The 22,703-nt window shown below is 45.3% G+C and overlaps 1 protein-coding gene across 1 annotated transcript; it reads right to left on the minus strand.

Annotated features, from left to right (window-relative positions):
• Positions 1 to 7,061: 7,061 nt before the first annotated feature.
• Positions 7,062 to 22,237, minus strand: LOC132401308 (gastrula zinc finger protein XlCGF8.2DB-like). Its single transcript, XM_059983429.1, has 2 exons — positions 22,126 to 22,237; positions 7,062 to 10,219 (listed from the first exon to the last, which is right to left on the minus strand). The coding sequence occupies exon 2, from the start codon at positions 9,846 to 9,848 to the stop codon at positions 8,979 to 8,981; it is 870 nt and encodes a 289-aa protein (XP_059839412.1). The 5' UTR covers positions 9,849 to 10,219; positions 22,126 to 22,237; the 3' UTR covers positions 7,062 to 8,978.
• Positions 22,238 to 22,703: the final 466 nt, after the last annotated feature.

Here is a 22,703-nt window from a genome sequence, read left to right on the forward strand (position 1 = left end):
ATATATTGTGTCCACTAATGTTATCAAATTAAAATTTCGCAAATTGCGATGGTCTTGGAACAGGGACCGAACAACCGAACAATGCTTCACACGGCGTCTGTGCTGGATTCTATAGCAGCAAATGTGTCGGCTGGTCGCGCAGTGACATCAGCGCCGGACTCCGGAACGGAGTTCATCGGTTCGAATCCAATCGGGCTGTTCTCGAGTACGCTTTCCATCCGTGCCGGGCTGAGCGTTGAGCTCGCAACTCGACCTCGTTAAATAAAGAAAATACTGCGAAATGTCTGTGTGAGGAGTGGCGCGCCACACTGTCTTTCGTTCAGCGCCTTGTAAGGCATGAAAATGCCCGACGCTGGCCTCTCAGGCCTGAGTCGACGTCATCATCAAACGAGAGATCAAAATAATGTCAGCATCAAGCATCAGTCTAATTGAGTCTTCCCGGAGCATTGAAAGTGCAATCAGTTGCATTTTCTGTTCCGTCCACTTGAAAACCCCATAATTCGAAGGAATGTCAGACATCTGGTAACATATTATGGTCGGCTCTCTGGATAACACACAAGCTGTTAGCTGTTTTGGTGGATCAAATAAATTTCCTTATAATTCATATCTTCAGTAATTACCTCCCATGTTCATGAAGCCTGGTGGACGAACGTTAGTAGCCCCAAAACTGTTGATAACACTCCAAGTGCGGCCTCCCTACTGGGAGTGTTCGTCTTTCGCTGTGCGCCTCAGAACGAGGAGATCTGGGTCGCTTGTAGGGCGAGAGGTGAAGAGAGAAGACTCCAGAAAGTAGAGGTCGTAGGTAGCAGGACGGAGTGGACTTGGAGTGGAGTCGGGAGTCGACGAAGTCCGGAGAAGTCAATGGAGGACTAAACGAGAAACCGTGAGCTCCAACTTGTGCACTTCAGACTGTTTCATTAAAATGGGCCTTTCTTATTTTTGTTTTCCATACAAACCATTTAGTCAAATTAAGAATAATAAACCTAAATCGTTTAATGGCCTATGTAGTGCCGTCTACTGCTTGATGGTACTGATTTGTAACGGTGGAACCGATCTCACAGCTTCCACAGAAACAAGAAGTTTTGCCCTTCAGATTCCACACGTTCGGCGGGGCCACAGACTGTCTTTCCCAGACTAATGCCGCCGGCCGAACCAGAGGATTACATATATTCACCTTGCTCCATCCAGCGTACCTATTGTGTGCTCAACAAAGGACAGGGCAAACCTCTCTTGCCTCGTTATTCCATCTGTTCAGATCCACACAGATCCCCTCGTGCCATCTGGCTACGGAAAATGAAGAAAGCCCGTATAACAGCCGCAGGGTTCATTCAGTTGGAGTAACCTGCAAATGGATGAAATACTCACCTTCAGAAGTTCAAGTGTGGAATATGATAAAGGAGTGGAAGCTGCGGTGGAGAAAGTGAGATCTCGTTATGATGTCCAGCCCCTCCATTCTCTCAGCTTCGGCTTTGCCTTTTCTCCTCAATGGCACTCGTATGCGCCTCGCTGTGGTCAGAGAATAGGATGTCAACTCTGGGCCTCTGACCGGTTCCTTCAGTACCGCCAGGCCTGGGATCAGCTCCGGTACTTCTACTGCCACTGAACATGGTTTTGTGAGTCCAACCTTCCAGTGAAGTTCAGCTTCTCAATGGCATGTTGTTGCACTAGTGGTGAGAGGACACTCAACAACAGAGACATCCTCTTTCAACTGGTTCCCATTTTTACTAATAAAAGTAGTAGACCTTCCTTACACACTGAGCTTATACATCCTGGCCCCATGAGCACTTTCAATATTGTGTCTAGCGTGCTGCCTGCTTTCTTCTCCAGGTTTGTGAATAACCATTCTGGGATGGCTGTGACATCTGCTCCAGTCCCCATTTTGAGATTCACTGACACATTTTGCATCGAAACAATAATGCTTCAGCCTTGACAGTTTGTATCTAGAGCCCCAGGCAAAACTCTCACCTCGCTGAATCATGATTTTCGTTGAGGTCCCGAATACAGTATTTGCATTGCACTGGTTTACATAAGGGCCAACTCTATTGCATTGCAGGCATTTCGCTTCTTTTCCCGGACAGAGATATTTGACGTGGATTGGAGATTTGCCACATCCCCCGCAGTTGGATATTGGACATGCTCTTTGTTTCGCTTATGTGTTTGCTTTAAGCTAAGCTCTGTTGTCACCTCTTTCTCCATTCTTCCTGAATGCCCTTTGTTTCTAACCTTCTGTTTGTAGAACTTTGCCTTCACCTCAATATCGTTTTCGTGCGCGCGTTCTGCCTGTTGTTGACGAACATTCTCACTCTGTCTGACCACGTTAATAGCTTCAATTATTTTGAATACAAAATTATTTTTCTCTTCTTCAGAGTTTGAATGACTTTTCTTATGTGTCTATGTCTCTGTCCTCTTCCCCACCCTGGTGGTACACTTCGATAACGTACACTTCATTGAAACCCACGAAATTGCGACGTTATACTTATATGTGTGTGTGTGTGTGTGTGTGTGTGTGTGTGTGTGTGTGTGTGTATATGTATGGAAGTATATTATATATATGTGTGTATATATATACATACACACACACACACATACATATACTTTATAACAGTAGATAAGGGGGGAACTAACCAATGGAGAACTGATTTGCTATCTTGTTTCTGTGAGCTGAGCGGGAGTTCGCTGTCTTTTTTGGGAGCCGAGCGAGGAGGACGGACGTGTGAGGATAGGACAGCGGGTCTAGAATGGCGGACACTGGAAGTCAGCGTTTCGGTCGGTGACCGAAGGCTCCGAAGGTCGTTGTGGATGGAACCGGAGTTGTAAACTCCAACGTATTAAAATATTATGTGCACAAACCGATAAACTGATCACAGAGGAAAGGTTTGACGGTTCTGATGGGACACCAGAGGAGTTGTCAGCCGCTGTGGGCCGAGATGTTTTCGAGGATGTAACCAGGAAGTTAGACAACGGAGATCCAGTGGGTGTAGTGTACCTCGATTTTCTGAAGGCATTTGATAAGGTCCCACATAGAAGATTGATGGGTAAAATCAAAGCTAATGGCATTGGGGGTAAGACATTGACATGGATAGAAAACTGGTTGGCAGATAGAAAGCAAAGGGTAACGGTGAATGGGTGCTTCTCGGAATGGCAGGTGGTGACTAGTGGGGTGCCACAGGGCTCGGTATTGGGACAACAGCTGTTTACGATTTACATCAACGATTTAGATGAGGGCATTCAGAATAACATCAGCAAGTTTGCTGAGGATACTAAGCTGGGCGGCAGTGTGACATGTGATGAGGATGTTAGGAGAATTCAGGGTGACTTGGATAGGCTGAGTGAGTGGGCAGATACTTGGCAGATGACGTTTAATGTGAATAAGTGTGAGGTTATTCACTTTGGGAGTAAGAACAGGAAGGCAGATTATTATCTGAACGGTGTAGAGTTAGGTAAGGGAGAAATACAAAGCGATCTCGAGTCCTTGTTCATCAGTCACTGAAGGTGAATGAGCAAGTGCAGCAGGCAGTGAAGAAGGCTAATGGAGTGTTGGCCTTTATTACAAAGGGAATTGAGTACAAGAGCAAGGAAATCCTTTTGCATTTGTACAGGGCCCTGGTGAGACCACACCTGGAGTATTGTGTACAGTTTTGGGCTCCAGGGTTAAGGAAGGACATCCTGGCTGTTGAGGAAGTGCAGCGTAGATTCACGAGATTAATTCCAGGGATGTCTGGACTGTCTTACACAGAGAGGTTAGAGAGACTGGGCTTGTACACGCTGGAATTAAGGAGATTGAGAGGGGATCTGATTCCAATATATAAGATTATTAAGGGATTGGTCAAGATAGAGGCAGGAAATATGTTCCAGATGCTGGGAGAGTCCAGTACCAGAGGGCATGGTTTGAGAATAAGCGGTAGGTCATTTAGGACAGAGTTAAGGAAAAACTTCTTCTCCCAGAGAGTTGTGGTGGTCTGGAATGCACTGCCTCGGAAGGCAGTGGAGCCCAATTCTCCGGATGCTTTCAAGAAGGAGCTAGATAGGTATCTCATGGATAGGGGAATCAAGGGATATGGGGACAAGGCAGGAACAGGGTATTGATAGTAGATGATCAGCCATGATCTCAGAATGGCGGTGCAGGCTCGAAGGGCCGAATGGTCTACTTCTGCACCTATTGTCTATTGAGATTTTCGAGAGCGGGTCTTGTCGTTTCTGAAGGATGAAGGAGAATCTAATTAGCTCCCATCTCCCGCAGAAAGGGGAAGGATCGGAGTTGGCGTCATTAACTCCTTGGTGATGAAGGCGGTGGGTCCTCGTCAGAAGTTAAGAATTTTCTCAGTGAGGACTCCCACCCCCGGAGGGGAAGATGATTTTAGACCGGCATTGAACACGTCTCTCGGCTATTGTTCTGAAGAAGAGAAGCTGTAGAGGTTGGTTTATAGTTTGAGAGGGGTGGCAGGTGAGGTAGTAAAAGGCGTGAAAGGCAACAAACTGGCTACCTGGAAGGAGTATCCAGAAGCGTTGGAGGCTTTTGGTCTGACGGGGGACACGTGGAGTATTTTAGGGGGCTTTGGAGCCTGCGGCCCGATAAAGGGGAAAAGCTTTCTGAGTATCTTTTCCGGGTAGAACGAATGATAAATTGTTTGAGGCAACGAGGGGTCATTTCAGCGATGGAGGTGATTCAGATAAGGATAGACCAGGTAGCTCGGGGCGCCCATACGCATCATGTGATTGCTACAAGTCTTCGGCAGTAATATAGATCGCGCCTGCCCAACCTTTGTTCAATTGCTGAGAGGTGAGGGAGGAGGACGACGCAATGGAATCGGAAAAGGGCTCCCTCAGTACTGTGCAGTCCTCCGTGGTAGACCCTTGTGGTGAAATAACTGGGCCATCTCCAATCGGAAGATGGTGAGGGGGGTCGCGGCAGGTGGGGACCCTCCGCGTGAGAGGACTGACAGAGAAGGCCCCTCTTTGAAGGGACGGAGTGCACAGAGGCCCGGGGGAGGCCGAGGTCCCGCGAGAGGAGGTGTGGTTTATAACTGTGGGGAAAAGGAGCACCAGGCGGGAATGTGACCGGCCGGGAGCCCCTCGGAGGGAGACATTTACCCTTGACGCCCTTCAGTGCCCTAGAAATTACGGATATTAGTGCTGGTGATTACCCATACGATGGTTATTTGTCCGTGAGGCTCGAGTTTCTAGAGTACGAGGAGGGAGTGTCTGAGGCTCAAGAGGGCTTGGTGCTGGTTTTCCCGGACCCATTTGAGGCTGGGGGTGTATCAATTCTGGTAGCGACCAACACTCCTATTGTGTAGAGACTGCTGGGGGCCTGCAAGGAGAAGGCGGGTGAGGACTTTTTGGAGACCCTGTCGTTGCACCCAGTGTTTCAAGTCGTCTTTAAGGAGGTGTGTGGTCTCACGGGGCGGGACTCGGCATTAGAAAGAGGAACTGTGTGGTGTGCCCATTCGAAGCCTAGGGTGGTCCGACCCGGTGAAGTAGCGAGAGTGAAACCCAATGTTTCAATGTTGGAAAGAGGAACTGTATGGTGTGCCCAGTCGAAGCCCAGTGAAGTAGTGAGAGCGATGGGGATGCCCAGATACTCCCGAGTGACTGACGGTGAAGCCTTTTTAGTGGACACCCAGGAAGATCTCGAGGGGGAATCGAGATTCCCAGCTGGGGTGCTGGTGAGACCCGAGTTGCAGAAGCTCTCGGTGGTACAGCCACGCCGGGTGGTGGTGATCGTTAGGAACACCATGCAACGGAAGATCACTTTTAAACGAGGTGATGCGTAGTGCCCCCTTGAGGCTCTCTGGGGAAGGGCCATTGGAAAACAGGGATAAGTTGACCGCTGGGGCGTTTAACTTTGAGGCCTCGTTGTGCCGGAAAGTTGGAGAAGACATTGATGCTGAAAGATGTTCTTTTGCCTAGACGTGTTTGACGTCGGCTGTTGCAGAAGCACTCGCCACATCATCCGGGTGACTGAGGACACCCGTTTTCGGGTCGACTGCCTCCTGCAGACGTGGAGGATGTGCGGCAGCGTTTGTGTAAGTTGAAGGAAGCTGGGATAATTTCGGAGTCCCGCGGCCCTTATGCGTTCCCGATGGTCGTGGCCAGGAAGAAAAATGGGAAGATTCGTATGTGTGTGGACTATGGGACCCTGAATAGGTGCACCATCCCTGACCAGTATACGGTCCCCAGGGTCGAAGACGCGCTGGCCTGTCTGAGTGGGGCGAAGTGGCTTAGCGTGTTGGATTTGAGGAGTGGATATTACCGGATCCTGAACAGTGAGGCGGATAAGGAGAAGACGGCCCTTATATGTCCTCTAGAATTTTACCAGTTCGAAAGGATGCCCCAGGGCATATCGGGGCCCCTGCCACCTTCCAGAGGGTCTTGGAGAAGACCGTGAGGGACATGAACTTGCTCGAAGTGCTGATCTATATGGACGACCTGATAGTATTTGGATCCACTTTGGAAGAACACGAAGCGAGGCGCAACCGGCTGAAGGGTTAAAACTTTCCCTGGACAAGTGCCAGTTCTGCCAGATGTCTGAGACATACAATTTTGAGGAACGGTGTAGCTACAGACCCGACTAAGATCGAAGCACACCACCTGGCTGGGGCCCCAGACTGTGAGTGCTCTGCGCTCGTTCTTGGGGTTCTGTGGATACTACCGGAGATTTGTGAAGGGCTACAACATTGTGAACCATCCCTTGAACCAACTTCTGCATGGCTACCCCTCTCTGGGACAGAAAGGGAAAGGAAGGAGAGGAAGGGAGGCTGGAGAATATTTCAGCCTGGCAGAGCCCCTCGGACAGAGATACAATGACCAATGTGAAGTGGTTTTTCAGTCCCTGAAGGAGATGTAACACAAGAGATACTGCCAATGCTGGAAATCTAAAGGAATACAAAGAATGTGCTGGAGGAGCTCAGCAAGTAAAGCTTGGTTGGGAATAAATGTTTCAGGCCAAGACACTTGATACCCAGATATCTAGAATATCAACAAGAAAGAAAACAGACAATAGTGTCAAATAGTGAAAACTTTTGACCAACTTTACTGCAAGCCTTATGGAAATCTGCTAAGCAGAACTCAATAGAATAACAAACACTACAGTGGGAAAAAACACTTTCACTATACCCATGTTAATGTCTTCTTTAGGAAAAATACCTTGGTCCCATTCTGATCTGGAAAAATTATAAAGAATAAAAGCTACTAAAAGGACAAGTTTAGATAAAAGTATTTACACTGAAAGTTCAACACTACCTAGGACAGAAGGAGGATGAGGAATTACCGACAACAAAAACTGACACAACGGTCGCATAAAGCTCCTAAATATATGTTTTCTTATATGTTGTTAATTGTCATATGAAGTACACACCAGAAAACTGAAATGATAGGCCAACTCAGAAAAATGAATCATCACTCTGGAAGAAAACATTAACCAGTGGAATGAGTATGACCCTCCATGGGAGACATCCCAACGATCTGAGCCGACTAGGTGTTGACAAGGAAGCATCGAGCACCTGACTCAAAGTGGGAGGCATTTTCGCAGAAAGAAAGATTCCTTGTGGAAATTACAGGACAGGGTGGTTAACATAAAAATGATCAAAAATACATACAAGACTAACAAACAAGGTGATAAATGCAGAAAATGCTGAGAGAAACCAGATACAATCCGACACATTCCGAGATCTTGCAGCAGTTTTACTCAATCTGATTACTTACAGAGGTACAATCAAATGGCAAATATCATTCACCAAAATTTTGCTTTAAGCTCATGAATGGCCAAAGTAACTTCATAAAGGCACCATCAATTCAAGTCTGATCCAGTTTTAGAGTCAAAATCTTACAAATTATAGATAATCAATAGATTATTACAGACTGGACAATCCATAATAACCATTCAGATATAATATTACAGGATAAACAAGCAGGAACAACTCCCTCAATAGATAAAACAATTCGCATCACACACATGTTCCTTGACCAGTGGAGCCCCACAGGTATTGTTTATGTCGTCAGTCTGACAAACAAATTATTTTCTCAGTCAATCAGCTTCCAAATGTTGCTACTCTGTCATTCGTTGCCACGCCCCGCTGCTGATTCCCTTCTCCTTCTTACCCCAACCATCGTGCAGAGCTCCAAACTCTGTTTTGTGCAGACCCGACTCTGGTTTCTGACCCTGCTCCGTTGAACATCCAATTCATGTTTTCCCATTCTGCTTTCTGTCATTAGAGGACAGGGGTGCTTTGTAACAACACTTTAGAAGCAAGGAAAAGGACCCATAATGTGGAAATGAGTCGTGATTCAGGAGGCTAACTCCCAGTGTCATTCTTCCTCAGCCCAGAGATTTGAGGGGTGAAGAACATCTCAGACAGAACTGTAGTCAGCTTGACTTGTTCAGTCCGCAGAGAATTCAAGGGAAACCTCTTCACCCACAGAGTGGTGACTGTTTGGAACCCATCACCACAGGGAAAGCGAGAGGGGAACAACAGAGGAGGATTTAAAAGTACTGTCATGGAACTGAATTACTGGCAGGTCCAGCCGGCCTGAGTTGACACTCTACTGTACACTAGGTGTGTTATAAATTCACTAAGTACTGGAGACAGAGTTTGAAATAAAACTCATTTATCTGTCTCAGATCCAGAATATTAAACTCTAGTCCCATTAAAGGTGAGTGTGCAGCAGAAGAAACTCCTCCCGTGCCCAGTGACCAGGGTGCAGAACTGGGTGTGGTGAGCAGCAGCAATAATTGCAGAGTTCAGCACCGACAGTCACTCCCGAAATTACATTCAGCAACAGTGATGGACAAATATCCAGCATGCAGCTTATTGAAACTTTCTCCCCAGTGTGAACCCGGTAGTGTGTCACAAGTTTAGATTACCGAGTGAATCGCTTCCCACATTCACAGCAGGTGAACGGCCTCTCTCCAGTGGGAACTCAATGGTGCACATTCAGTTGAGATGACTGAGAGAATCTCTTCTCAAACAGATCCACCTCTACCCAGTGTGAACTCGCTGGTGTCTTTGTAGGTTGGATGACCGATTGAATCTCTTCTCACAGACCGAGCAAGTGAATGGCCTCTCCCCAGTGTGAACTCGCTGGTGTCTCTGTAGGTTGGATGAATGAGTGAACGTCTTCCCACAGTCTGAGCAGGTGAATGGCCTCTCCCCATTGTGAATTAGCTGGTGTGCCAGCAGATCAGATGACCGAGTGAATCCCTTCCCACATTCTGAGCAGGTGAATGGCCACTCCCCGGTGTGAACTGACTGGTGTGTCAGTAGTTCGGATGACTGAGTGAATCCTTTCCCACATTCTGAGCAGGTGAATGGCCACTCCCCAGTATGAACTGACTGGTGTGCCAATAGGGTGGATGAGCAAGTGAATCCCTTTCCACAGACTGAGCAGGTGAACGGCTTCTCCCCAGTGTGAACTCGTTGATGACACTGTAGGTTGGATGACTGAGTGAACCTCTTCCCACACACTGAGCAGATGAATGGCCTCTCCCCAGTGTGAACTGACTGGTGTCTCAGTAGGTGGGATGCCTGAGAGAATCCCTTCCCACAGTCTGGGCAGGTGAACGGCTTCTCCCCAGTGTGAACTGACCGGTGACTCTGTAGGTTGGATAATCGAGTGAATCCCTTCCCACAGTCTGAGCAAGTGAACGGCTTCTCCCCAGTGTGAACTCGCTGGTGTCTCTGTAGGTTTGATGACTGAGTGAAGCTCTTCCCACAGACTGAGCAGGTGAAATCCCTCACTGCAGTGTGAACTGACTGGTGACTCAGTAGTTGAGATGATTTAGTGAATCCCTTCCCACAGTCCGAGCAGGTGTACGGCCGCTGCCCGGTGTGAACTCGCTGGTGAGCCATTAGGTCAGATGACCAAGTGAATCCCTCCCCACAAATTCAGCAGATGACCAGCCTCTGCCCAGTGTGAACCACAGGTGGGAAGACCGACTGAATCCCTTCTCACCCACAGAACAGATGAATGGCCTTGTCCAGCGTGAACTTGATGAGACACCTTCAGCTGAGATGACCAAGAGAATCCATTCCCACTGTCTGAGCAGGTGAATGGCCTTTTCCCTTTGGTCAGATGATTGAGTGAATCCCTCCCCACAGTCTGAGCAGGAAGGATGGTTGATTGAATCCCTTGCTCCACTTCTTAAAAATCTGGACAGAGACAGCAAAGCAGCGTGTTGTGTTCGAGATTCCCGTAGACAAAATCCTTGTTGTTTTTTAACCTGAGAAAAGATTTACAAAATACATCAATGGGTGAAGGACAACATTTCAGATGAGATCATTTGAGTTGTCAAGGTGTAATCTGACATCACACTGTTACAGTGAGGTTCAACGCAAGTTGAAGAGAGAAATCATCTTCTAACTGGGCACAGTGCTGGAATCTGGAATGACCATCAAACTCTCTGATGCTCTTCCTGTCTCTATAAGAATGGGGCATTTCTGCCATCTCCAATCTGTGACCTGGCTCAGTTTGACTCTCTGCATTGGTATTATTCCCTGTTTCCACTGAGCTGCACGGGTTCCTGGCCCCACAGTAACAGAAACACTCTCACACAAATCGCCTTTGTTAATGTGCAGCTGGGATTTTCATTTATGTACTGTTAATTTAAAGTGCCACAGTTTTAATGCCACGTAAATATCTCCTACTCAGATGTATGGTTGGTCCGCACAGCCGTTAAAAGGAATTCGAGTGATGTTAGTAATGTTAGTATTACTTAAGTTTCTCGTCATATTCATGGAAAAGCCCTTTGGCCCATCTAGTTTGTGTTGAACTATTTAAACTGTCTACTCCCATACCCCTACCATCCAGGTACCTATACAAACTTCTTAAATGTTGAAATCGAGCTCGCATGCACCACTTGTGCTGGCTGCTCATTCCACACCTGGATGATCGTCTGTGTGAAGAAGTTTCCCCTCATGTTCCCCTGAATGTTTACCTTTCACCCTTAATCCATGACCTCAGGTTGTAGTCCCACCCCATCTCAATAGTAAAAGACAGCTTGCATTTACCCCTCATAACCCTCATAATTTTGGTAAACCTCCATCAAAACTCCTCTTAATTTTCAACATTCAAAGGAATAAAGTCCTGACCTGTTCAATCTCTCCTTATAACGCAAGACCTCCAGACCTGGCACCATCCTTGTGAATTTACTCTGAACTGTTTCAACCTCCTTTACATCTTTCCTGTAGGCTGGTGACCAAACCTGCACACAATACTCCAAATTAGGCCTCACCGATGTCTTGTACAACTTCAACATAACATCCATCTCCTGTACTCAGTACTTTGGTTTATGAAGGCCAATGTGCCAAAATCTTTCTTTCTGTCCCTATCGAACTGTGACACCACTTTCAGTGAAATATAAACCTGTATTCCCAGATCCCTTTCTTCAACAACATCCTCAGTGTCCGGCCAGTAGGTCCTACCAAAGTGCAACACCTCACACTTGTCTGCATTAAATTCCATTTTCCATTTCTCAACCTATTTTTCCAGCTGGTCCAGATCACACTGCAAACTATGATAGTCTTCTCACAGTCTGCTGAATCCCCAGTCTTGGTGTCATCCACAAATTTGATGATCCAGCTAACCATGTTATCATCAGATTACTGATATAGATGACAAACAACAACAGATCCATCACTGATTCCTACGGCACACCACGAGTCACAGGCCTCCGGTCAGAGAGGCAACCATCTGCTAGCACACTCTGGCTTCTCCCCCAGCTTGTGTGTCATCCAATTTACTATCTCATCTTGAATACTGAATGACTGAACCTTCTTAACCAACCTCCCATATGAGACTTGGTCAAGTGCCTTGTTAAAGTCCATGTAGACAACATCCACTGCCTTGCCTTCATCCATTTTCCTGATAACTTCCTCGAAAGACTCTGTAAACTGGTTAGACATGATTTACCATGCACAAATCCATGCTGTCTATCCTTAATCAGTCCACATCTGGCTAAATACATATATATCCAGCTCCTGCATACACGTTACAATAACTTTCGCACTACTGATGTCAAGCTCACCAACGTTTAATTTCTTAGTTTATTTTTAGAGCCTTTCTTTAGCAGCTGAACGACACTGGCTGTTCTCCAATCCTCCAGTACCTCACCTGTCACTGAGGATGATTTAAATATCTGTGCTTGGGCCCCGACAATTCCTGCACTTGTCTTCTGCAAGGTCCTAGGAGCAATGTCAAGCCCTGTGGATTTATCCATGGAAATTTGCCTAATGACAGAAAACCCCTCCACCTCTGTAATCTGTCCAGGGTCCATGAAGTTGATGCTGCTTTGCCTCACTTCTATAGACTCTGTGTCCATCTCCTGAGTAAACACAGATGCAAAAAAAAAATACTTATAAACTTCCCCATCTATTTTTTCTCCCAATGTGTATCACCATTCTGATCTTCCAGAGGATTAATTTTTTTTCTCTTGCAATCTTGTTGCTCGTAACATATCTGCAGAGTCCCTGAGGATTCTCCTTCACCTTGTCTGCTGGGGAAACCTCATGCCTTCTTTTATTTCTTTCATAAGTGTTCACTTGAATTTCCTGTACTTCATAAGTACCCCATTTGTTCCTATCTGCCTGTACCTGGTATGCATCTCATTTTTATTGATTTGGGAGATGAAAGCCAAAGGGGTGATACAGCTGCATGGTGGGAGGTGGGGTTAGGGGGTGGGTGTTTAATCTAAAGTTGCAGGGGGAATGAGAGCCCAAATAACAGAACAGAGAGTGCAGACAGATGTTGTTCAGACCTCAGATAAAGTCAGCAATGAAAAACGTTGAGCATGGTGCAGTGAAAATCCTGAGCCCTGTACATTTCAGTACAAGGAGCAGCGTAGGAAAGGCGGATGTGTTCAGGGCATGGATCAACACCTGGAATTATGACACTAGGATCTGGCAACTGTGGACTGGGACAGGCTGCTTTATGGTAAAGGTGTGCTTGGTAAATGGGAGGCCTTCAAAGCGAAATTTAGGAAGTACAAAGTGGGAATGTGCTTCTCAGAATAAAAGGTAAAGATAGAAACTGTGGGGAACCTTGGTTTGCAAGAGATATTGAGACCCTGGTGAAGCACAAAATGGAGTTGCATAACAGGGATAGACAGGCAGGTTCCTATGGAGTATAAGAAATATAAGGGAACACATAAGAAATAAATCAGGAAGGCTAAAAGAAGTCACAGAAAAGATGAAGGATAATCCTCAGGGATTCTAGAGATAGATTAAGAGCAAAAGGATTACAAAGCACAAAGTTGGTCCTGTGGAAGACCGGAATGGCAACCCACGTGTGGAACCAAAGCAGATAGGGGAGAGCTGAAATATTTCTTGTCATCTTTATTTACTCAGGTGATGGTTCTATGGGAGTGCGGAGAAGCAGCCTTAAAATCGTGGACCCTATACAGATTAAAGAAGAGGAGGTGTTTGCTAACCTGAAGCAGATGAGGATGGATAAATATCCAGGGCAAGACAAGGTGCTCCCTCGGACCTTATGGGAGGCAAGTGCAGAAATTGTCGGGGCCCCTAGCAGAGATAATTAAATGATCCTTTGTGACAGGAGGAGGTGAGAATAGCCAATGTTGTTTCGCTGTTTAACATAAAGAGTAGAAAATAGAAATTTACAACTTATTACAGACACTTCAGCCAACAAAGTTGTGCTGAGCATGTAACCTACTCTAGAAACTGCCTAGAATTTCCCTAACACATAGTCCTCTATTTTTCTAAGATCCATGTACTTAACTAAGAGTCTCTTAAAAGACCCTATTGTATCCACCTTCACCACTGTCGCTGGCAGTGCATTTCATACACACACCACTCTCTGTGTGGAAAACTTACCCCTGACATCCTCTTGGTACACATTTTCAAGCACCTTAAAATTGAGCCCCCTCATGTTAGCCATTTCAGCCCTGGGAAAAAGCCTCTGGCTATCCACATGACCAATGCCTCTCATCATCTTATACACCTAATATAGGCTCTAAACATAAACAAGGAAATTATACATTGCTTTGAGGATTTGTTAGAAGTATAGAAAATTATAAGGGTACAGATAGGGTAAATTAAGCAGTTTTTTTCCACTGAGGTTGGGTAGGACAACAACCAGAGGTCAGGAATAAACAGGGAAGGTGAGAATTCAAGGGGAACATGTGGAAAAAGTCTTCAGTTCACTGAACTGGTCATGACAGTGTAGAATGAGATACCAGCACAAGTGGTTCATGCCAGCACAATTTCACAATTTAAGAGAAGCTTGGATATGTACCTGGATGGTAGGGGTATAGAGGGTTGTGGTCCCAGTGCAGGACGTTGCATCAGAGAGATTAAATATTTTCAGCATCGTCTAGATGGGCCGAATAGCCTGTTTTACAGAACTTCTCCATGTGCCTATGACAGAGAAGCTGGCCAAAATTGATTGGAATGGCTGGAGTTTCTGGGAGCAATTCAGGAGCTGAATGACCGATACATCCCAAAGAAATGGAAGCATTGGAAAGGCAGGAGGACATAACCATGGCTGAAATGAGAAGCCAAAGCCAACATAAAAGCCAGAGAGAGGGCAAATAATAGAACAAAAACTATTGGATAGTTTTTAGAAAACAACTAGAAAAACATCAGCTATGCTCAGGGCGTGGAATTATGATTTGTAGTCATTAATGAGTCTTGCTTGCACCCAACAGTCTGAGGCATTTAGATGAACAAAATATCCGGGGCCTCAATATCTCTTGAAAACCAAGGTTCCCTGCACCAGTTACCTTTCAACTTTAAATTTGGCAGGCACATACAAACTCTACACATCCCAAATTCCACTGCTGAAGGACGCCCATTTACCAAGTACTCCTTTGCCAGAAAACATCCTGCCCCAGTCCAGACTTCTTGGATCCTTTCTGATACCATCAAAATTGACCTTTCTCCAATTTAGAATCTCAACCCGTGATCCAGACCTCTCCTTTTCCATATTTACTTGGAATCTCATGGCATTATGATCACTAGATACAAAGTGTTCCCATACACTAATTTCTGTCATTAATGCAGGATCATTTCCTAATAGCTTATTGCACACTTCTACATTGGCAATTCTACATTAAGGACACATTTGACAAACTCTACCCCACCTAGTCCTTTTACAGCATGGGAAACCCGGTCAATATTTGGAAAGTGAAAATCACTTACTATATCAACATCTGTTTCTTGGAATAGTCTGCAATCTCTCTACAAATTTGTTCCTCTAAATCCCTCAGTCTGTTGGGTACAACCAAATTCCAGTATTGGCTACAAAATCTTGATTCCCTGTCCTGAGCTCATCTGACTTTCCTACATAAGAACATAAGAGCATAAGAGATAGGAGCAGGAGTAGGCCAATCGGCCCCTCAAGCCTGCTCCGCCATTCAACAAGATTATGGCTGATCCAATCTTAACTCTAGTTTTCACCGAATCCCACAAGGCAACAGTGCCAACCAACAGGGCAACATGCCACCCATTTTATTTTATTATTCATCCCGCCCAAACCCATGTTATCACCCGGAGAAAAAAAAACGATTTGCCAATTGAGGAGAAAAAATCTGGAAAATTCCTCTCCAACCCATCCAGGCTATCAAAAACTGGTTCAGGAGATCACATGGCTGATCTAAACCTAGCCTCATGTCCACTTACCTGCTCGCTCACCGTATCCCCTAATGCCATTTTTATCCAGGAAAATGTCTATCTCCGTTTTGAATTTATTAAGTGTAGTAGCTTCCACAGCCCCACTACCCTCTGAGTGAAGAAATTTCTCCTCATCTCAGTCCTGGAACGGCATCCCCTTATTTTAAGATTATGCCCCCTAGTCCTAGTTTCACCCATCATTGGGAACATTCTCGTCGCATCCACCCGATCAAGCCCCTTCACAATCTTATATGTTTCAATAAGATCGCCTCTCATTCTTCGGAACTCCAATGAGTAGAGTCCCAATCTACTCAACCTCTCATCATACATCAACCCACCCATCCCCGGAATTAACCTAGTGAACCTTCTCTGCACTGCCTCGAGAGCCAGTATGTCCTTTCTTAAATATGGACACCAGAACTGCACGCAGTACTCCAGGTGTGGTCTCACCAATACCCGGTACAACTGCAGTAAGACCTCCCTGTTCTTATACTCCATCCTCCTAGCAATAAAAGCCAGCATTCCATTGGCCTTCTTGACCACCTGCTGCACTTGCATACTAACTTTTTGTGTTTCTTGCACCAGGACCCCCAGATCCCTTTGCACAGAAGCACTTCCCAGTTTCTCTCCATTTAGATAATAACTTGCTCTATTATTTTTCCTGCCAAAGTGCAAGACTTCACACTTGTCAGTATTATATTTCATCTGCCAAATGTCTGCCCAATCACTCAGCCTATCTATGTCCCCCTGCAGGGTTTCAATGTCCTCCGCACTCATTACACTCCCTCCCATCTTTGTGTCATCAGCAAACTTCTATACGTTGCACTTAGTCCCTTTCTCCAAATCATTAATATAGATTGTAAAGAGTTGGGGTCCCAACACCGACCCCTGTGGAACACCACTAGTCACCAACTGCCAGTCTGAGAATAAACCATTTATCCCAACTCTCTGTTTTCTGTTAGAAAGCCAATCCTCCACCCATGCCAGAATATTATCCCCAATCCCATGATTTTTTACTTTAAGTAATAATCTTTGGTGTGGCACCTTGTCAAATGCCTTTTGGAAGTCAAAATACACCACATCCACTGGTTCCCCTTTATCTACCCTGTATGTTATGTCCTCAAAGAACTCCAACAAATTTGTCAAACATGACTTCCCTTTTGTAAAGCCATGCTGACTTTGTCCTATTAAGCTATGTTTATCCAAATGCCCTGTTACTGCCTCCTTAATTATCAATTCCAACATTTTGCCAACCACAGATGTTAGGCTAACTGGCCTATAATTCCCAGCCTTCTGTCTATTGCCCTTTTTAAATAAAGGAGTTACATTAGCATTTTTCCAATCTGCCAGGACCATTGTCGAGTCCAGCGAGTTTTGAAAAATTATCACTAATGCATCCACAATCCCGACCGCCACTTCCCTTAAGACCCTAGGATGCAAGCCATCCGGTCCAGGGAATTTATCCACCTTCAGTCCCATTAATTTATCAAGTACCATTTCCTTGGTGATTTGAATCGTAGTTAGCTTCTCTCCCCCTAGAGCCCCCTGTTTATCCAGTGTTGGGATATTCTGAGTGTCCTCTACTGTAAAAACTGATACAAAATATTTGTTCAGCGTTTCCGCCATCTCCATGTCCCCTACCATTAATTTCCCAGTCTCATCTTCTAGGGGATCAACATTTACTTTAGCCACCCTTTTTCTTTTTATGTAACTATAAAAACTCTTACTATCTGCTTTTATGTTTTTCACCAATTTACTTTCATAATCTATCTTCCCCTTCTTAATCAATCTTTTTGTTATTTGCTGCTGATCTTTAAAAGCTTCTTGATCTTCAATCTTCCCACTAGATTTAGCTACCTTATGTAACTTTCTTTTTAGTCGTATACTTTGCTTTATTTCTTTACTTAGCCACGGATAACTATTTTTTCTTTTACACACTTTTTTCTTTAGTGGAATATATTTTTCTTGATAGTTGTAAAATAACTCCTTAAATATACACCACTGATCAAGTACCGATCTAACCTTTAATCTATTTTCCCAATCCATCTTAAGCAATTCCACTCTCATACCATCATAGTCTCCTTTATTTAAGCTCAGTACGCTTGTTTGAGATCCAACCCTCTCATCCTCTAATTAAATATGGAATTCGACCATGTTATGGTCACTCATTCCAAGTGGATCCTTTACTAGGACATTTTTTATCAGTCCTGTCTCTACAATGCTTCCTGCATTGTGATATAAACAGCTCAGCACATTCATCGCACCATGCTTAACCTTTTGTCTGCTGACTCTATCTGAGATCTGAACAACATCTGTCTGGGTGTCAACAAAGCAACTTCCCCCTCAATGTCACAAAAACAAGGGAACTGGTTGTGTACTACAGAAGGAATGGAGACAGGCTAACCCCTATTGACATGAATGGATCTGGGGTTGAGAGAGTGAACAGCTTTAAGTTCCTCGTCATACACATCACCGAGGATCTGATGTGGTCTGTACATACCGGCTGTGTGGTATGTGGCCCTACGCCTCTTTCACCTCCGATGCTTGAAGAAGTTTGGTATGGGTCCCAAATCCTAAGAACTTCCTACAGGGACACAATTGAGGGCATCCTGACTAGCTGCAACACTGCCTGGTATAGAAACAGTACTTCACTCAACACTCTGCAGTGAGTGGTGCGGACAGCCCAGCACATCTGTAGGTGTGAACTTCCCACTATTCAGGACATTTACAAAGAAAGGTGCATAAAAAGGCCCAAGGGATCACTGGGGACCCAAGTCACCCCAACCACAAACTGTTCCAGCTGCTACCATCTGGGAAACAGTACCACAGCATAAAAGCCAGGACCAGCAGGTTTCTGGACAGCTCCTTCCACCAGGACAACAGACTGATTAATTCATTCTAATTCAATTGTATTTCTGCTATAATGACTGCCCTATGTATAAACTATTTATTATAAATTACTATAGATTACACATTGCACATTTAGATGGAGAAGTAATGTAAAGAATTCTATTCCTCATGTATAGGAATGATATAAGTCAATTCAATTCATAAACGTCACTATCTATTCTGGCATTCTGACTCCGATCCCTCTTGCAAATTTAGTTTCAACACCCACACCCCTCTCCCACCACACTCTAGCACTAGCAAGCCTTACCACTAGGATATTAGACCTCTGTTCGCTTTAATTCCCAAACTAACAAATCCCCCATCACCCGTTTGACTTTCCTCTGCTGGTAATTCCTCCCCAACAGTTTCTAACAATCTGTTGTTGTGTGGGATGGCCACAAGCGTAGTCTGTGATGGGTATTTAACATCATTCCCCTTCCTGACTCTTGGAGAAATTCACCTCTCTTAATGTCATATCTATCACCCACTTCGACTCCCAGATGATCTGGAATTCATCCATTTCCACCTCCAACTCCCTAATGTGCAGGGTTACAAGCTGCAGCTGGATGCACATCTTATACATGAGGACATCAAGGACACTGGAAGTCTCCCCACCTTCCCACCAATGTCCCGTCTAATTTGTAATGACCGGTGTGCCAAAAAAACTTGTGCTGTGCAAGTTTTACCCAGTGACAACAACATGTGCACACTGAATTTTAAATAGAGAGGTATTTATTTTAACAGCTAGCTAATCACCATCAATAAGAACTTTGATATCCTCAGGTTTGATTGAATTCTGCACTCTCACACAACCTATGTAGCAGGCCTGTAGCAGTATTGAAGGGTTTTCTCACTCCAGCTTTTGCACACTGTCCATATCTGATTTGCTTGCTAAATGACGCTTAAAAAAAGTCAGATTTCCAAATAACACTCCGTCACACTTGCAAATTCTCCAGCAACGTTTGCATCACCACAATACACACGGGTAACACCAGTTTCTGTACTGGACATAAATATTTCCCCTGAACCCTCCCCCAGTGACTGACGGTTGTGAACTCAGTGATGACAATGCCAATGAACATGAAGGGAAGGACAGCAGTCTGTCTCATCGGAGTCTGGCACATTTGTGATGTGAAAGTTACTTGTTGCCCAGGGCAAAGGTGTTTCATATCATTATGTACCCAGCGAGAATGGGTCAAAACATGTTCCCACGGGTAGAAAAGCCCAGAACAAGAGGAGGTGGAACAAGCAACACACACAAAATGCTGGAGGAACTCAGCAGGCCAGGCAGCATCTATGGAAAAGAGTACTAATGCTGAGTTCCTCCAGCATTTTGTGTGTGTTTAAAAACGTAAACATGAGGAGATCTGCAGATGCTGGAAATTCAAGCAACACACACAAAATGCTGGTGGAGCACAGCAGGCCAGGCAGCAACTACAGGGAAATCTGCAGATGATGGAAATTCAAGCAACACACAAAGTTGTACAAGGTATTGGTAAGGCCAAATTTGGAATATTGTGTACAGTTCTGGTCACCGAATTATAGGAAAGATATCAATAAATTAGAGAGAGTGCAGAGACGATTTACTAGGATGTTACCTGGGTTTCAGCAATTAAGTTACAGAGAAAGGTTGAACAAGTTAGGTCTCTATTCATTGGAGCATAGAAGGTTGAGGGGGAATTTGATCGAGGTATTTAAAATTTTGAGAGGGATAGATAGAGTTGACGTGAACAGGCTGTTTCCATTGAGAGTAGGGGAGATTCAAACTAGAGGACATGATTTGAGAGTTAGGGGGCAGAAGTTTAAGGGAAACACGAGGGGGTATTTCTTTACTCAAAGAGTGATAGCTGTGTGGAATGAGCTTCCTGTAGAAGTAGTAGAGGCCAGTTCAGTTGTGTCATTTAAGATAAAATTGGATAGGTATATGGACAGGAAAGGAGTGGGGTTATGGGCTGAGTGCGGGTAGGTGGGACTTGGTGAGATTAAGGGTTCGGCACGGACTAGGAGGGCCAAGATGGCCTGTTTCCGTGCTGTGATTGTTATATGGTTATATGGTTATACACACTAAATGCTGGTGGAACACAGCAGGCCAGGCAGCATTTACAGGAGGAAGTACAGCTGATGTTTTGTGGTGAGACACTTCATCAGGACTAACTGAAAGGAAAGATAGAAAGAGATTTGAAAGTAGGAGGGGGGGGGAGATCTAAAATGACAGGAGAAGACATGAGGGGGAGGGGTGAAGCTAAGAGCTGGAAAGGTGATTGGCAAAAGGGATACAGAGCTGGAGAAGGGAGAGGATCATGGGTCAGGAGGCCTAGGGGGAAAGAAAGGGGGAGGGGAGCACCAGAGGGAGATGGAGAACAGGCAAAGAGTAATTGTGAGAGGGGCAAAGAGAGAGAAAAAAAGGAGGGGGATGGAGAAAGAAAGAAAGAAAGAAAGAAAGAAAGAAAGAAAGAAAGAAAGAAAGAAAGAAAGAAAGAAAGAAAGAAAGAAAGAGAGAGAGAGAGAGAGAGAGAGAGAGAGATGGGGTAAGAAGGGGAGGAGGGGCATTAACGGAAGTTAGAGAAGTCAATGTTCATGCCATCAAGTTGGAGGCTACCCAGACGGAATATAAGGTGTTGCTCCTGCAGCCTGAGTGTGGCTGACTGGGAGACAGTTTCGCTGAACACCTACGCTCTGTCCGCCAGAGGAAGCAGGATCTCCCGGTGGCCACACATTTTAATTCCACATCCCATTCCCATTCTGATATGTCTATCCGTGGCCTCCTTTACTGTCAAGATGAAGCCACACTCAAGTTGGAGGAACAACACCTTATATACCGGCTGGGTAGCCTCCAACCTGATGGCATGAACACTGATTTCTCTAACTTCCATCAATGCCCCTCCTCCCCTTCTTACCCCATCTCTGATTTATTTATTTCCCCCTCCATTTTTTTTCTCTCTCTGTCCATCACTCTTTGCCTGTTCTCCATCTCCCTCTGGGCTCCCCTCCTCCTTGTTTTCTCCCTATGTCTCCTGTCCCATGATCCTTTCTCGTGTCCAGCTCTGTATCCTTTTTGCCTATCACCTTTCCAGCTTCACTCCACCCCCTCCTGTCTTCTCCTATCATTTCGGGTTTCCCCTTCCCCCTCTCACTTTCAAATCTCTTACTATCTTTTCTTTCAGTTAGTCCTGACTTAGAGTCTCGGCTCGAAACGTCTACAGTGCTTCTTCCTATAGATGCTACCTGGCCTGCTGTGTTCCACCAGCATTTTGTGAGTGTAATTTGTGTGTTTTGCCTGGATTTTCAACATCTGCAGATTTTTTCTTGTTTGTGATTGGAGGTAGAACAAAGGTGATCTTCTGAACAGCTGATGTAAAAGATTTTGTTCCCTTTCTCCGAGTTCCTAATCTTTACATTTAGACAGCTGGAGCTCAGCTCTGTCTAAGAGATCCATCGGTTCCCATTCCCTCATCAGCAGGAAGCTCCCCGGGGCCTGTGTGCGGATCGTGGGGCTGAAAGAGAGGGAGAAGATGCCAGGACTGTCCCAGGATTGCGGGGAACAACGTCCATAGGTCACAGCAATTGTCCCTCATTCGCTGTTGAAAACCCCGGCCTGGAAAATTACTCTTACCTTTAAACGAAACTTCGGAGGCCTTTTGAGCGCTGCGCGCATGCGCAATATTCGAGACCTTCCGCATCCCTGACGCCTGCGCATTCGTTCGGAGCTTCAGCGACAGCGAAAAATTGTAACGCAGAGCTTCCTGGGAAATCACGGAGCCATTAACAGTTTCTGCAAGTACCGGTTCCACGTCCGTACCTCAGTTTTTTTTTGTGCAGAAAACTCAGCAGTTCTTTGAACGCAGAAAGGAGCTCCCACGAACAATACAATTAATATCAGCAAACATTCCGCGTGTTTGATGCCAAAGTAGAGCCTTCTTACAAATGCAGGTATGAAACCTCAGAGATTCTGCTGTTGCTGGAAATACAGAGACACAATCACACATACAGTGCTGGAGAAACTCTGCAGTTCAGCAGCAACTAAGCAGAGGAGTACACGGTCCAGGCATGCTGTTGGGGCTCGGCCTAAACGTTGCTGTTTATTCCTCTCCACATTTGCTGACTCATCTGTTGATTTCCACCAGTATGTTGCAGAAATTTACCACCTTTTTTTTCGATCAAGCAGTTTCAAAATTTTTCTGATCTTTCATT

The sequence above is a fragment of the Hypanus sabinus genome, chromosome 10 (assembly GCF_030144855.1).
Source record: "Hypanus sabinus isolate sHypSab1 chromosome 10, sHypSab1.hap1, whole genome shotgun sequence".
NCBI lineage: Eukaryota > Metazoa > Chordata > Chondrichthyes > Myliobatiformes > Dasyatidae > Hypanus > Hypanus sabinus.